This window comes from Hetaerina americana, unplaced genomic scaffold (genome assembly GCF_022747635.1).
Source record: "Hetaerina americana unplaced genomic scaffold, ioHetAmer1.1.p SCAF_6, whole genome shotgun sequence".
In the NCBI taxonomy this organism is placed as follows: domain Eukaryota; kingdom Metazoa; phylum Arthropoda; class Insecta; order Odonata; family Calopterygidae; genus Hetaerina; species Hetaerina americana.
The window spans coordinates 6,585,423-6,599,314 of record NW_027287205.1 but is presented as its reverse complement, the minus strand read 5'-3'; the positions used below and the strand labels follow the sequence as shown (position 1 = coordinate 6,599,314).

Below are 13,892 nucleotides of genomic sequence, written 5' to 3'. Positions count from 1 at the left end.
ATTAAGAATACACCTACATATACTCAAATTAAATGACAATGAAGATAGAGTACAATAAAATAAGGAAAGTCTAAGCAAAGAATGAGAATCGTGGGAAGAGCTAGGGAGAGCGTGGCATTGCTCAACTAGTAAAAACCCACGCAGGAAAAACACCCACGAAGAGAAGGGGGGTGTTAAAAACCTGCGAAAACCCTAAGAATTAGAGGAAAGATACATGTACATTGTAACAATCATTTTTACAGAGTATACATATTATTAAGTTACTGAAATTGAATTGGAGAAATTAAATACATTGACAACACATGCGGAGTAATGAGAAGCATGATATTTCTAAAAATAATTATGCAAACTCCTACCGCTTGAGATGACAAAACAAAAAGCAGGGAAAAAAGTAGACCCAGTGATCTGTATAACAGCTGAGTGGAATGACGGAGGGTATACTGGTTAAGTTAAGTACCTGAGGAAAATGAACTTGTGAAGTGCTCTTTTAAATGTTGTTGTTGATGAAGAGTTTTTAATGTCATCTGGGAGAGAGTTCCACAGACGGCATGCTGTAACATGAAAAGATTTGTGATAGATTTCCGTGCGATAGTGTGGGACAAGAAGTTTGTTATTCCCCCTAGTATTTCTGTTGTGGATTGAGCTGATGAAGAGGAAATTTTTGCATAAATATTTAAGTGTGTGGTTTGAAAGTATTCCGTAGAAAAGTGAAAGAATATATAAATACCTGCGGCCTTCTAGCTTTAACCAGGATATTTTATTAAATGAGTCGGAAATATGATCGTATTTCCTAAAATCACATATGAACCGCACAAAGGAATTATGGGTCCTCTGGAGTTTTTCAGTTCACCTGAAAGGTCTTCTGAGAGGCGACTGGGGAGTCCGGATGGGCAGTTCTACAGGTATATGTATATAACAGAGGTTATTAAAAATTTAGGGAAGAGCTGAAGATTGGAATGTAAGTCGGCGGGTAATTCATAGTATCAATTCAGTTCGTTGATGGCCAAACTTTAATTTGCCAGTCAGTTAGGGAGTTGTAATCATTTCTGAATGCATTGGAAATTCAAATTGATGTAAATGCCATGGCAATCATTATAAATAAAACAAAGCTAATGCGATTCTGCAGAAAGACAAAGTCTAAGATAAAAATTAAAACAATAGGGCCAAACGAGAGGATTTGGAACATTTTCCGTATCTTGGAAGTGTTTTGGACCAACTGAAGAAAAGATTTCGATCATACCGATAGCTTTAAAAAAGAGGTCAAAGCAAAGGGAATTAAAAGGGTAAATCGGTGTTCAGAGTTAGGGATAAGTCGGGTAATTCATAATATCAGTTAGGTTTGCCGATGACCAAGCTCTATTTTGTCAGTCAATCAAGAAATTATAAGCATTGCTGATGGAATTGGAAGTCCAGTACAATAGATATTGAATGAGAATAAAGGTAAATGAAATAAAGGCTCTGCGGATTTCCAGTAACAGGAAGGCTAAGTTAAACTTCAAAAGGGGAAGGCATTAAATTGAGCCGCATGAACAGTTAAAGTATATCGGAAGTGTTTTGGACCAACACGGTCAAAGTAGTAGAGACGTAAGGAGAAGGATTGATTGCATTAGGGAAAGAGGATTTCACAAGGAGGAGGGATTTGATGGGAGGGGCGTTGAGTAAGGATGTTCAGAAAGGACTTGTTAAAACTTTGATATGGAGCGTACGGCGCGGAAAACGTAGTCACTGAAGCAGGATGATGAGCGTAGATTGGAGGCTTTTGAAATGTAGTTACGGATAAGGATGAAGAAGGTGAATTGGACCGAAAGGAAAAGAAATGAGGAAGTGCTTGGTATGGGGGGCGAAGAGAGGGATTTGTTGGGAGAAATTCCATGGAGGCAGGAAAAATTGATGAAGGGCATATTGACTGGCACTGGGATGCTGAAAACTGTAATAGAGGGGAGAATGTTAGGCAAACGAGGAAAGGGCAGGAACAGGATAGGAATGTTGGACGGGATGAAGGGAGGAAGAAAGTACTCAGAGATGAAGAGTGACCAGATGTAGACTGGAATTGGTGGTTATGTTATGCTAGGAGAGTAAAGAGAAATATTTGTTTCTTGGGTCGATTCATAACTTATCTAATCCACATTTAATATTTAAAAATTCCTTTGAAAGAGCGTATTTGGCGTGGAGTAGATATTGCTCTACATGGCAGTGTGCTGCCACACCCTGCCTCTGGAAGAAATACGAGTTACTCGGCGTAACTGCCTGAAAGACTTCCAAGGGTGCTTTAAATAGTGGAAATGAAGATGGAATAAGTGCATAGCCCACGAATGCAGACTACTTTGAAGGGTCAAAATCGATGTAGACTAAATTTTACAAAATAAAGTTTTTATGGCCTCGGTACACGTATTTATCGAACAGACCTCGTATATTAAGTGAATTAGAGATTTGAAAAATACTTCCGAATATTGCGTCAACATTTCAATGTAAACATAAATTGCAAAAATCAGCAAATATTTTTCCAAAACATTCGCAATTTTTCTCAAAAACATCTTTATTTTAAATTTATTTCAAAAAATCTTTATTATTTATTTAAATATTATTTATTTAAATATTATTTATTTAAATATTAGTTATTTAGTTTATTATATTTTTATAATTTATATAATATTATTTATTTAAGAAAATCTTTAATCAATACGGAACTAGAGTTTTCAGTATTTTAATTGAACCAATAAAAAAAAACGTTTCCGGCATGACTCTGTCATATTTACTGCTTGATTAGTTGCTCTCTTAGCAAATAGTATAACTTTGCCATTTAAATTATAATAAAATAAAGTTATTTTTATTCATGTCGTCGTCACTGGCTATTTTTAAATTTTATGTACATTAATATGCAATTAGTAATATATAGTTTTATTTCAAATGATATGATAGTGAATTTTCGAAATTTTACCCGGAAAAACGCAATTCAAAATACTTTCAATGGTAACAAAAAGATATCCTTCTTATAGCCACCACCTTATATATCAGTTTCTCGTAATTGCCCAAACATGATATCATAAATTGGCATCTCGCATTTTCTCGGTCAACTTGTAACTCGCAAGACATATTCCAGAGGGAAGAGCTTTGAAATACTGAACAGGTGGTCCGGGTTCTATTCTTTTGAGTACCTTCGACTTCGCCTGAGCCGCGTAAATTTTCGGGAACCAGAACTATTTTTACGAATCACACAAATAATAAACTAGCCTAAGTTGGTTCCCAATTTTTAATCCAATTCAATCGCGCCGCTGAATTGGTATACGAATCTGCCTGCTCTACTGGAGTTGACCAATGGAGTACTGCCACGCAAATGACGTAGATGGTGCTAAGTGGTATCACATGGTGCTTGGCGTTAGGGGATGGCGATTTGCCGCAAGCGCACCCATTTTAGTGAGAAGTATGATTATAGAAGAGTGATGTCACAGAATGACGATGTAAGTATGTCATTTCTAGGATCACGGGCTCTCCTCCTGATTCATTCATCGAATCCAGCGGTCAACATTTCGCAAAAGCTACGCGATTTTTAACGACTCTCGACAAGCGATCTCCAGTGATCCAATCAAAACGTTGGATGATTGTTCTTACCAGGAGTTTTTAGGGGCTGTGGGCAGGTCAACTGCAGAGCTTCTGTCATTACTTTCAACGAAGTTGCTGTCACTGAGTGCCGCATCACCGCTATTCTCGTTGACGTGATCCGATTCGCTGTGGCCCTCCTGACTGCTGTGACCGAAAGCGCTGTTCTTGCTACCGGAGTCCATGTCACCATATTCCGCGTCGACTTTTCCCGTGTCGCTTGACTCAATTGGACTGTCTATTTCTTGGTTATCAATTGGTCCGTTAAACAACCATCGCTTTTCATCCCGGTGTACGGTGCAGTTGCCTCCAGGGCAGGCTTGCGAGTAGTTAGCTTTGGAAGTAGCTGCGAGAGCCTCTTTCCCATTGGATACGGATGCCGCTGATTGAAGGACGCCCCATGAAATCGAAATATACACGTATCAATTAGACACTCGTAAAAACGCAAAGTTCTATTTCAAGGTGTACGAATATAAAAGGGCTGGAAAATTATATCTTAACACACCAGATATCGATTTAAGAGACCGGTAAGACGCATAAAGACATTATTGATATAAGTCATTGGTGGAACTTGAAATATTTGATTCATTAATAAAATGCTTTGATTGCTTTCTCTCAGTTAAGGAGTAAAACGTAGAAAATTGCTGCTTGCATAAAAGAGAGATGGAGAAAGCGAACATTATTTGCAACTGGAAGGTTAAGTGGTTATTTATTTTCAAATGCTATTCATATTAGCAACTGACTACTCATGGCGCAGCTGTTTGGAGCTAATTTTGAAAGCAATATTTTGGAGCAAAATTTTGAAATTTTGAATTCATATATTGAGAAATTATTTCGACTTTCAAGAGTTATGATCGATATATATCAAACTTTAGGTGACGGAAATGATGAGCAGTTTCATCCAAAACACTTTCGAGATTCGTAAACTTTGGGAAAAACCGATGAAGTGCTGGGTGGGGTGGGTGGGGAGAGCGGGTTGTGGGGAAAAATCGTAAGGAGACAGAAAAAAATGAATGCAGTCTCGTATTGATGAGAAGTGGGATGTTAAAAAGTCTGTGATAGAGGGGAGAATTTTGGAAATACCGAAGAAGGATTAGGAATAGGACGCTGGCATGTTGGGCGGAATGAAGAAATTATGCAGAATCAGGGGGGGGAACTCTTTCGGTTAAATGGAAGAGGGGCCTGTTTTATTTATATATATATGGGCAGAATATCTGATTGTACTTGGTCAGGAGAGACAAAGATATAGTTCTTGTACTGTTTGGTAGCTTGCGTTCATCCAAAACCTACCTTAATCGGTAGAATACTAGAAAAAGTAATAATTTATTCCAGACTAAGCCTCATATGGCTCATTTATTTATGCCGATTGGTAGCTGTAATCACAACAACCGGACAGGTTATTACAGATGAAGCAGGCGAAAACCAACATAATGATTTCGGATTACTCCTATCGCAAGGTTGTATTCGGTGAATGTAAATGTAAACGTAGATGTAAATGTATATGCAGATGTAGATTTATATGTAGATGTAGATGCTAGTGTATATGTAGATGTAAATGTAGGAAAGAATTCATTAGAATATTGGGAAATCGGCAAAATTGGTTAATTCTGTGTAATTCGATTTAACACGAACCCAAACCATAACTGTGGTTATTTTTCATTACATGTACCACCATTCATTTGACTAAGGCCAAATTCGGAATCGATCTAAATGTAAACATGTAAGTGCATATAGGAAGTCGGACGTGTTTGATATCGAAGTATGTATCGGGTCTCCAGTAGCAAGGTGAAAACATGTTCTGAAAAGTATTTCACGTGTTTAAAATACATTTGATGAAAAGAGCTCAATCGTTTTTAAAGTATCGAAACATTTACTACTATTTGAAATTTTACCGATATTATAGACGTGATTGAAACTCGGGCAATCATTGATTTACGATTATTTCCATATGTCTTCCAATCATTCTTGGAGCCTATTCCCTTTCCATTTTTACAGCTAAATAGCTAAATTAATTTTCTCAGTGAAATTAACTTTCCCAAAAGAAATTCACTGTGTTTTCTTAAAAATTGTGTCGCAATTAAATTATTTTCCCGAAAATATTCTATTTGGAACAAAAAGCTTACATTTTGAGGTTTTGCATGTATTTAAGATTTAATTCATCGCTTTAAATTTTATTTGAAATTTTGCATTTTCTTTTATAATGGTCTTTTCAATATCATTTTGTCGATTTCCCCTAAAGCTTAAGGCTGGGACGCCGTATTCTCCTTCGCAGTACCTTGCGAATACCAACTGCAGATTTTTGGATGGTTAAGGGATAAGAAATTTAAAACGTTCAAATTTCAATCTGAATCCCTGTTTTAAAAACCCACTTTTTACCGCATAGTTAATGGGTAAACGGATTTAAAAGAATGCGACTTGTTTAAAAGGTATTTTCTTAAAAATAATTGTCTTATGCATTCAAAATGGAAAATTTCTGATACTAGAAATGTAATTGAATCATAATATATTGACAATGTCTGCTGAATCTCATTGAAGTTTGACGTGATCCTACCCGTTAATACTTTAGTACTATCATTATGATGATTGAAATCGGTTTGTGTGACTTTATGTAATAACAAGAATGCTCAAGCTATAGATCCATAATATCCCCGAAAATATTTAAAACTAACAACATTTTATGAGTGAATATGTTACACAAATTATTGTCGGATTCATTTTGAAACAGTGGAAGACAAACGGCGCAAAATATGGGCGCAATTACGAATAACCCTGGGAAAGAGCCGCCCCTTGAATATTCTACGACCTTTTTCATCCCACTCCCCCGGCGCTAAAACGTGAACTTAAAACATGTATCGAACGGAAGTAGTGAATGCGTCTAGCTTTTCTCTATCCTTCGCAATGCGCAGTGCGATAATGACTAAAACGAAGTGTGTCGTACTGCTTGCCGAATAAGTCTCAATGAAATACTGATTTTGTAATCCTTGAAACGAGTCATGCCGTGGAAGTAAAGACAACGAGTGGTTGGCAATAATTCACTGACAAATTCCGTCATAGCATTTCTCAATTCCATGGACACATTCCTCTAGCACTCCAATAACCTCATCTACCTTTTGCGACCAGAGGCGCCATGGAGACGGTGATGGTGTTGTCCTCGGCGTCCGTGACAGCATTAACGGTCGCCCACGCCAGTGAAAAGAGGATGACCAAGAGCCATCCTGTGTTGGACATCCTACACTGCAGTGTCTCGCCTTTAAAGAAAAAAAACGCATTATTACTAACGATGCGCCCGTCATATTTGAGGGAAATTACGATCACACAATAAAGTTCTGGAAGCAGAAACGTGAAAGCCATTTGACAAAATGCTGCTTGTGCCAAAGAAGGGGATGATCCTATTTTATTTCATAAATTTGCAATTTGGAGTGTTAACCCTTTTAGTCAGTCTTACTGTACTCCACTATTTTTTTATTTGTAACACATTAATTTTGATTTCATCGATGGTAATATTTAATCTTATTTTTACCCATTACATTATTTCCTAAAGTAAAAATTTTTATTCTCAATTAAATCCTCTTCGCATATTCCTCTGTTGTGCAGTTTAAACACGTTCTGTGGCCAAAGGATAATCAAAAAGAGATATAGTAATTAATTTTGCGCCTTAACGTATTAAAAAATTGTTAGCTATGTTTACTGAAGGATTTCAATGCAAAAATTTCAGAGTGTATATTCCATTCGCCTTGACTTGGAATCGAACCCGAATTCCCGAATGTCCGTCCGCTTACACCGCCAAATTGTGGTGGCTTTAAATTCAGATATCTGCGTACCTTAGTATACGGAGTCATCAGCTAACTGACTAAAGCATTTGGCTGAACATGGAGGGATCCGGGTTCGAATCCTAGTAAAGGCGAATGGTTCTCCAATAGTTTCTTGGAATTTGTCAAAGGTAAAACACCCTCAGTTCTTAAAGTTGGCATTAACCCCGTGGGCGCATGGCGTCCGTGACATAGTATGCACAGTATTTCGTCCCAGTATCGTGCTCCTTTAAATCCCTCTAAATTTCGGAGCGTAAGAGGAAACCTCGATAGTTTAAGTGAGCAAAGCACTCGGCCGGGTATCGAGGGATGCGGACTCGAATCCCGGGCAAGGCGAATGATTTCCACACTCTTAAATTGTTGCGTTGAAAAACATATTAGCAGATGACCCCGTCAAAAGGTTTCTCCCGCAGTTTCTTGAAATGAATGAAGGATATTCATCCTACATTATTCGCGAAACGCTTTAATTACTAGTGGTCTTATGAGAGGCGACCGACAGCTGAGGTCATTTGCACCATTAGGGTTAAATGAGAAAGGATGAAGGGTGGAGAGAGAAACCCGACCTATATGTATATATATATATATATATATATATATATATATATATATATATATATATATATATATATATATATATATATATATATATATATATATATATATATATATGATGCATATATATCATAAAAAATAGTTTTCCTCTTATTCTTACGATTATTGTACCCCTTTTAACTCTTTTATAAAACCTAGAATGCATCTCAAGACTATTTGATAAATAATTTCAAAACTTTTAATAATTTTTGGGATTTTTGAATATTCAGGTGTGCAGTAGTATAATTTGCTGAGTTTCAATACAATTTTAATTCAAATCATCAAATATTGCCACCGCACCCTGTAACTGCCATATTCCCACCCAAGATCGTGAATTGACCAGTCTGATGTTATCATTGAATGTTCGCGTAAATTGTCTATCAAAAAGTATTTTTAAAACCTAATATAATTTAATTTTCTCAAAACCCCTTTAAAGACTCACCCTAAAACTCTTTAATTTGAATTTTCGCATATAGATTACTGCTACCTGATTTACCTTGATTTGAATAATAGCATAAAATTGAAATAAATTTCATGCTAAATAATTCAGAAAAAATTTGGAGAAGTAATGAAAGTATTTCCCGAAATTCGTCAATATTAAAATGGAAAAAATCTCCTCGAGTTAAATCAGCCAATCGCTGTATTTTCATAACTCATTTTTCTAAGACAAACAAATTCCTTTTTTATTGCCTTGTCAGGTTTATACATAATAAATCATCGTATTTCTAGCTCTCTGAATGATACGTCTATCAATTAAAGGAAAGATTACTATTATGTATACCAAATTCTGGAATTGTCGCTAAAATAAGCTAAAACATATTAATAGAAAATGTAATAATATTTCTCTAGTTTCAACTGTCAATGCATAAAATGTGATATTAATGACCAAGTGATAAAATCCGTTCACCATAAATATATCTGCGTTCGACCAATAAGCACTTCATATACGTGAATTTTTCGACGCATTTTCATGAAAGTAGGTCATAAAGCAAGGAAATAAAGCAGCATTAATAGTCAATTTATCCACAGATAGGCTTTCAAGCTCCCGGCGGAACTGTCAACGGCTTCAATCATCTCTAAAATTCGTGTGCTCAGGAAATGCGCGCAGCGTCTGCAAATATTTCCCTTCAAAGTATTACTCACGTGAAATATGATCGCATGAAGTTTTGGTCACATGAGAAGTAACCGAAGTCACCTCTCGAGTTCGCTGGGCAGAAATGGTTCGATTCCTTCGGCCACTCGTCATATACATTCACCTAGAGTCGAGATAACAGTGTAGTTATTTCATTTAGCAAATCGATAAAAATCGGTCCGATTTCTCCACCAGTTTTTCCGGTTTCTAAAATATTGGACGGTTGTTATATACACTAGTGTTTACCCAAAAATGATAGGAGTTGAAAGGATTGGTTTAACAAAGTTAAGCGATAACTCGTTTAATCGGAAAAGAGTAATAACAAACAAATTACACAGGGACTTCAAATAATTCCGTCTTTATCATCACCGTCATTTTAAAAAGTATGAAATTATTTGAGTGAAAAGAAACCCATCATTAATGTACAATATTTAAGTGTCCCTTAAGAAAATTAAATATAGCTGGTAATGCATACACTGTAGCAACCTTCATTTATCTCAAATGTAGTCGTGTCCTTTTTCAGATCATACTGTTTTAAGGCCGTTTTGAGAAAACCTAATGAGTGGCGATGTGGCACGACCTATAAAGAAATACTGTTCTGATCAATCAACTGAATGCTTTTGCATAGTCTGTTGAATTTCAATTCGTTCATCTTCTCCAATGCAAAAATATTTATATTTATCCTTTTAGAATCAATATTTCTGCCCAAATGCACATGCTGTTCGGGAGAAATGCGTTTGCACATTTAGGGATGCTTATCGCTCGTATTTTTAGCACCGAACACCATAGCTTTCGGTTTCAGTAATTAATTATGCCCAAAGTATTTAGTATTCAGTAAATAAGTAGGAAAAATAAAGGAAATAGAATAAAATGGCAGGAAATCCATATTCATCGGCAGTAAAGGTTGAGCAAAATTACCTTTAAGTTGGATTTCTGTAAGTTGGACCTCTCCTGGTTAACTTAGAGGGCACCTTCAATGCAGAGTTATTTTAAATAATAGTTGATTTATTTAGCAAATATTCAAATTTTATACATATTATTGTTTTACTATTACTATTCTACTATTGTGTTACGTGCTGGTCACGGTATTCCAGAAAATTGGCAATTTTTAATTAATTATGATATTCCACCATATCACGCCTGACACGTCTATTTTTATCAAGGGTAAAGCGTTGGATTACTAATCGGAGGGTCCGGGTTTGATTCCCGGGAAAGCCTCTCTGAGCACCTGCAGCTCCACCCAAGCTATATGATTTATCGGGTACCAGTTCTTCCTGGGAAACCATAACCAGCACAGGGAAAGGAACTGGCCCCCCTTATTACCCTGATTCCACATGCCGTCAGTCTTAGTACTGGGTGAACTCTACAATCACGTGCCAAGCCAATTTGTTATTTATTTAAAACATATGATCACCTAAGTTAATATTTTTGTCAATAATTTCCAGCATGAGTTATTGGTGGGGTTATGTAGACAGCATTGTAAATGAATCTGTAATTGAATATCTATGATGTCAGAGGTTTTCTGCTTCACAAACATGACTTTGGATTTTTCTCATTGAAAACGAGAATATTATCATGTATCCATTTACTGATAAAATTTAAGTTGAGTTCCATTCCCTGAATAGCTTCTTTTACGAGGATATGAGTCCCGAGTCATCTGCATGCAATATCAACTCGCATAAATTACAGCATTTTAATATGTCATTTATGCATATTATAAATAGTAAAGGGCCAAGAATATATCCTTGAGGAACACCTGATTCTCATGATCTTCACTGCATACATTATTTATATTGGTGAATAACTTTCCATCTTTTAAATAATAAAAAAACCAAAGATCGCTGGGTCCATATTCTTAATTTTTTTAACAATATATTGTGATCTACAGTGTGAATATCTTTTCCAGGATTATAAGATAGAAATAAATTCTTACAGACCTTCATTATCCACAAATGTGTTTTGTTTTAAAATTCTACAAAATCTTTTATACTTAAATGCAGCGGTCTATATATATATATATATATATATATATATATATATATATATATATATATATATACTACCTTGATCAAATATTTCTCGGAATTTATTCAGAAAATTAAAAATACAAGTTTATTCATCTAAATCTATATTGTCCCCTTCAAAGTAATCCCCATCGACTGCAACACACTTATGCCAGCGCTTGATCCAATCCTCGAAACATTTTTTATATTCGGTTTTCGGTATGTCCATCAGTGCTTCCTGCGATTTTTCCATTACTTCCTCTCGGCTGCTAAAACGCGTTCCCCGTAATGGTTTTTTAACTCGATTGAACAGAAAGAAGTCACAGGGAGCCAAATCAGGTGAATTCGGTGGCTGTTGGATGGTATTTGTTGCATTTTTCGTCAAAAAATTACGAATAATGATAGCACTGTGCGACGGTGCGTTATCATGGTGCAAAATCCACGAGTTTTCTGCCCACATTTCTGGTCTCTTTCGGCGAATTGCTTCACGCAAACGTCTCATAACGCCCAAATAATACTCTTTGTTTACTGTCTGGCCTTCTGGCAAAAATTCATGATGCACTACACCGTTGTAATCCATGAAAACCGTCAGCATTGCCTTCTTTTTTGACTGAAAACGACGTGGTTTTTTTGGTCTCGGCTCATTTGGTGAACGCCATTCACTTGCCTGATGTCTGGATTGCGTGTCGTACTCATAAACCCACGTCTCGTCTCCAGTAATGATCCTTTTGATGAATGTGGGATCGGATTCAGCCTCGCAAATCATGTCTTTTGCGACGTCAACACGGTCTCTTTTTTGCATGAAATTGAGGTCTTTCGGCACCAACTTTGCTGCTACACGACGGAAACCCAAATCATTAACCACAATGTCTTCGGCGGATCCATAGGCAATGTTCAAGTCCTCCGCTATTTCTCTGATGGTTAATTTGCGGTTATTGACCAACATTTCTTTTACTTTATCAATTTTTTCACCGACTTTCGATGTCGATGGTCTGCCACTGCGTTCATCATCTTCGATTGACTCACGACCACTTCTGAACCGCTCGTGCCACTGGTAAACCACCGTTTTTTTTTAGAGAATCGTTGCCGAAACACTTTTCCAACATTTCCAACGTCCGTGCGCCACTAAATCCGTTTTTTACGCAAAATTTAATACAAGTTCGTTGTTGCAAATTTAAATCCATTTCTGAAATTGTAAAAAATCGCCAACACACACAGAGATAGATGTACTCTTGGCTACGTAACTTTTGCAAATGTCAAGTTATGACACTAAGATTTAAAGGGAATATCAACAACAGATGTACCAATTTAAGAAAAAAAACAGAACTCAAATCGGAACGATGGGAGCGCCACACGGTGGTTATTCCGGGAACTTTTTTATCAAGGTAGTACATATATATATATATATATATATATATATATATATATATATATATATATATATATATATATATATATATACTCACATATACAGAAACAGATATAAGGAAAAGGGCTAGGAACACATATAAAGGACGAACACAATAGAGGTGGGGAAGGCGGAATCGAACGGATCACAAGAGTAAAAAATGAAATGAAACAGCCCCCTGACGCCATCTCTTGGCTGAAAGAATCGGGGCGCTTGGCGACATATTAGACCCACGGATCTCAGGATAAATGGACTATCCTCGATAGCTCAAGTGGTTAAGAGCATCCGCCCGGCAAGTGGAAAGATCCGGTGTTCGAGTCCCGGTTGAGGAAATATTTTTACTCTTGTGATCCGTTCGATTCCGCCTTCCCCACCTCTATTGTGTTCGTCCTTTATATGTGTTCCTAGCCCTTTTCCTTATATCTGTTCCTGTATATATGAGTATTTATTCGCCGTTTGGCGGGATTTCGTGTTTGAATGTATATATATATATATATATATATATATATATATATATATATATATATATATATATATATATTACCATTACTTCTATATCTTCAGAGGAAGACGGATTGTTTCCGTCGAAATATCAAGAAAATACGTGTGAGTGTTCTCTTTTTTTGTGTTTCTATGTTACTGTGTATTGTACTATTCGGCACTTCCGTGTTACGTCTATGAAAGCATATATATATATATATATATATATATATATATATATATATATATATATTGAAGGAACGGTCTATATATATTGAAGAAACGCAAATATTGTCGAAAAGCAGTTCACCATATAATAGCTCACATGCGTGTGATGGTAATATTTTTCATCGAAATTAACTTCATGATTGATTGAAAATCATGATATATAATTACAATTTATGGTTAACATAAATATTTTACTGACTTTATTCATAGTTTTACTGAAAATATGCAATTACTATTTGTCAGGGCGTCATCATTGCAATAATCAGAGATGAGTGGAACCACAGGGGTGACAAGCAAAGGGAGAATACTTTTGGCAGAAAATAAGGCTGTTTTCGCTCGCATGAAAGAGTACCCTGTGAAGATATAAATATCAGAAGAAATATTATCAAACTTAAAGAAAAAATAGGTGCAGAAAGTGGTTTGCCGTTCTAAAAGAGAGAATTTAAGATAAGCTATGTTGTGTAAACGCAACTTGGATATCATACTTGCAGAGATAAGGAAATTCCATGTAAACAAATTCAAGAAGTATATTTTATGACAACGTATTACGGCCATTGCATGTGAGAGATAGCCAAGGACTTTAGATAGGTCAAATTCTATTTATTACATAACCAGGAACAAATTTGAGTGCACACGTTAACACG

The 13,892-nt window shown here is 36.1% G+C and overlaps 1 protein-coding gene and 1 non-coding gene across 2 annotated transcripts in view; one reads left to right on the top strand and one right to left on the bottom strand.

Moving 5' to 3' along the window:
• The window catches only part of LOC139695228 (salivary peroxidase/catechol oxidase-like), a 48,143-nt gene extending 44,361 nt beyond the window's left edge, over positions 1-3,782 (bottom strand). Inside the window, exon 1 of the mRNA XM_071593912.1 lies at positions 3,610-3,782. Within this exon, the coding sequence (XP_071450013.1) occupies positions 3,610-3,782 (173 nt within the window). The remainder of the gene's footprint in view (positions 1-3,609) is intronic.
• A 9,014-nt stretch (positions 3,783-12,796) lies between these two features.
• TRNAA-GGC (transfer RNA alanine (anticodon GGC)) lies at positions 12,797-12,872 on the top strand. The gene has a single exon. It is a non-coding gene; the product is annotated as a tRNA-Ala (tRNA).
• The last annotated feature ends 1,020 nt before the right edge of the window (positions 12,873-13,892 follow it).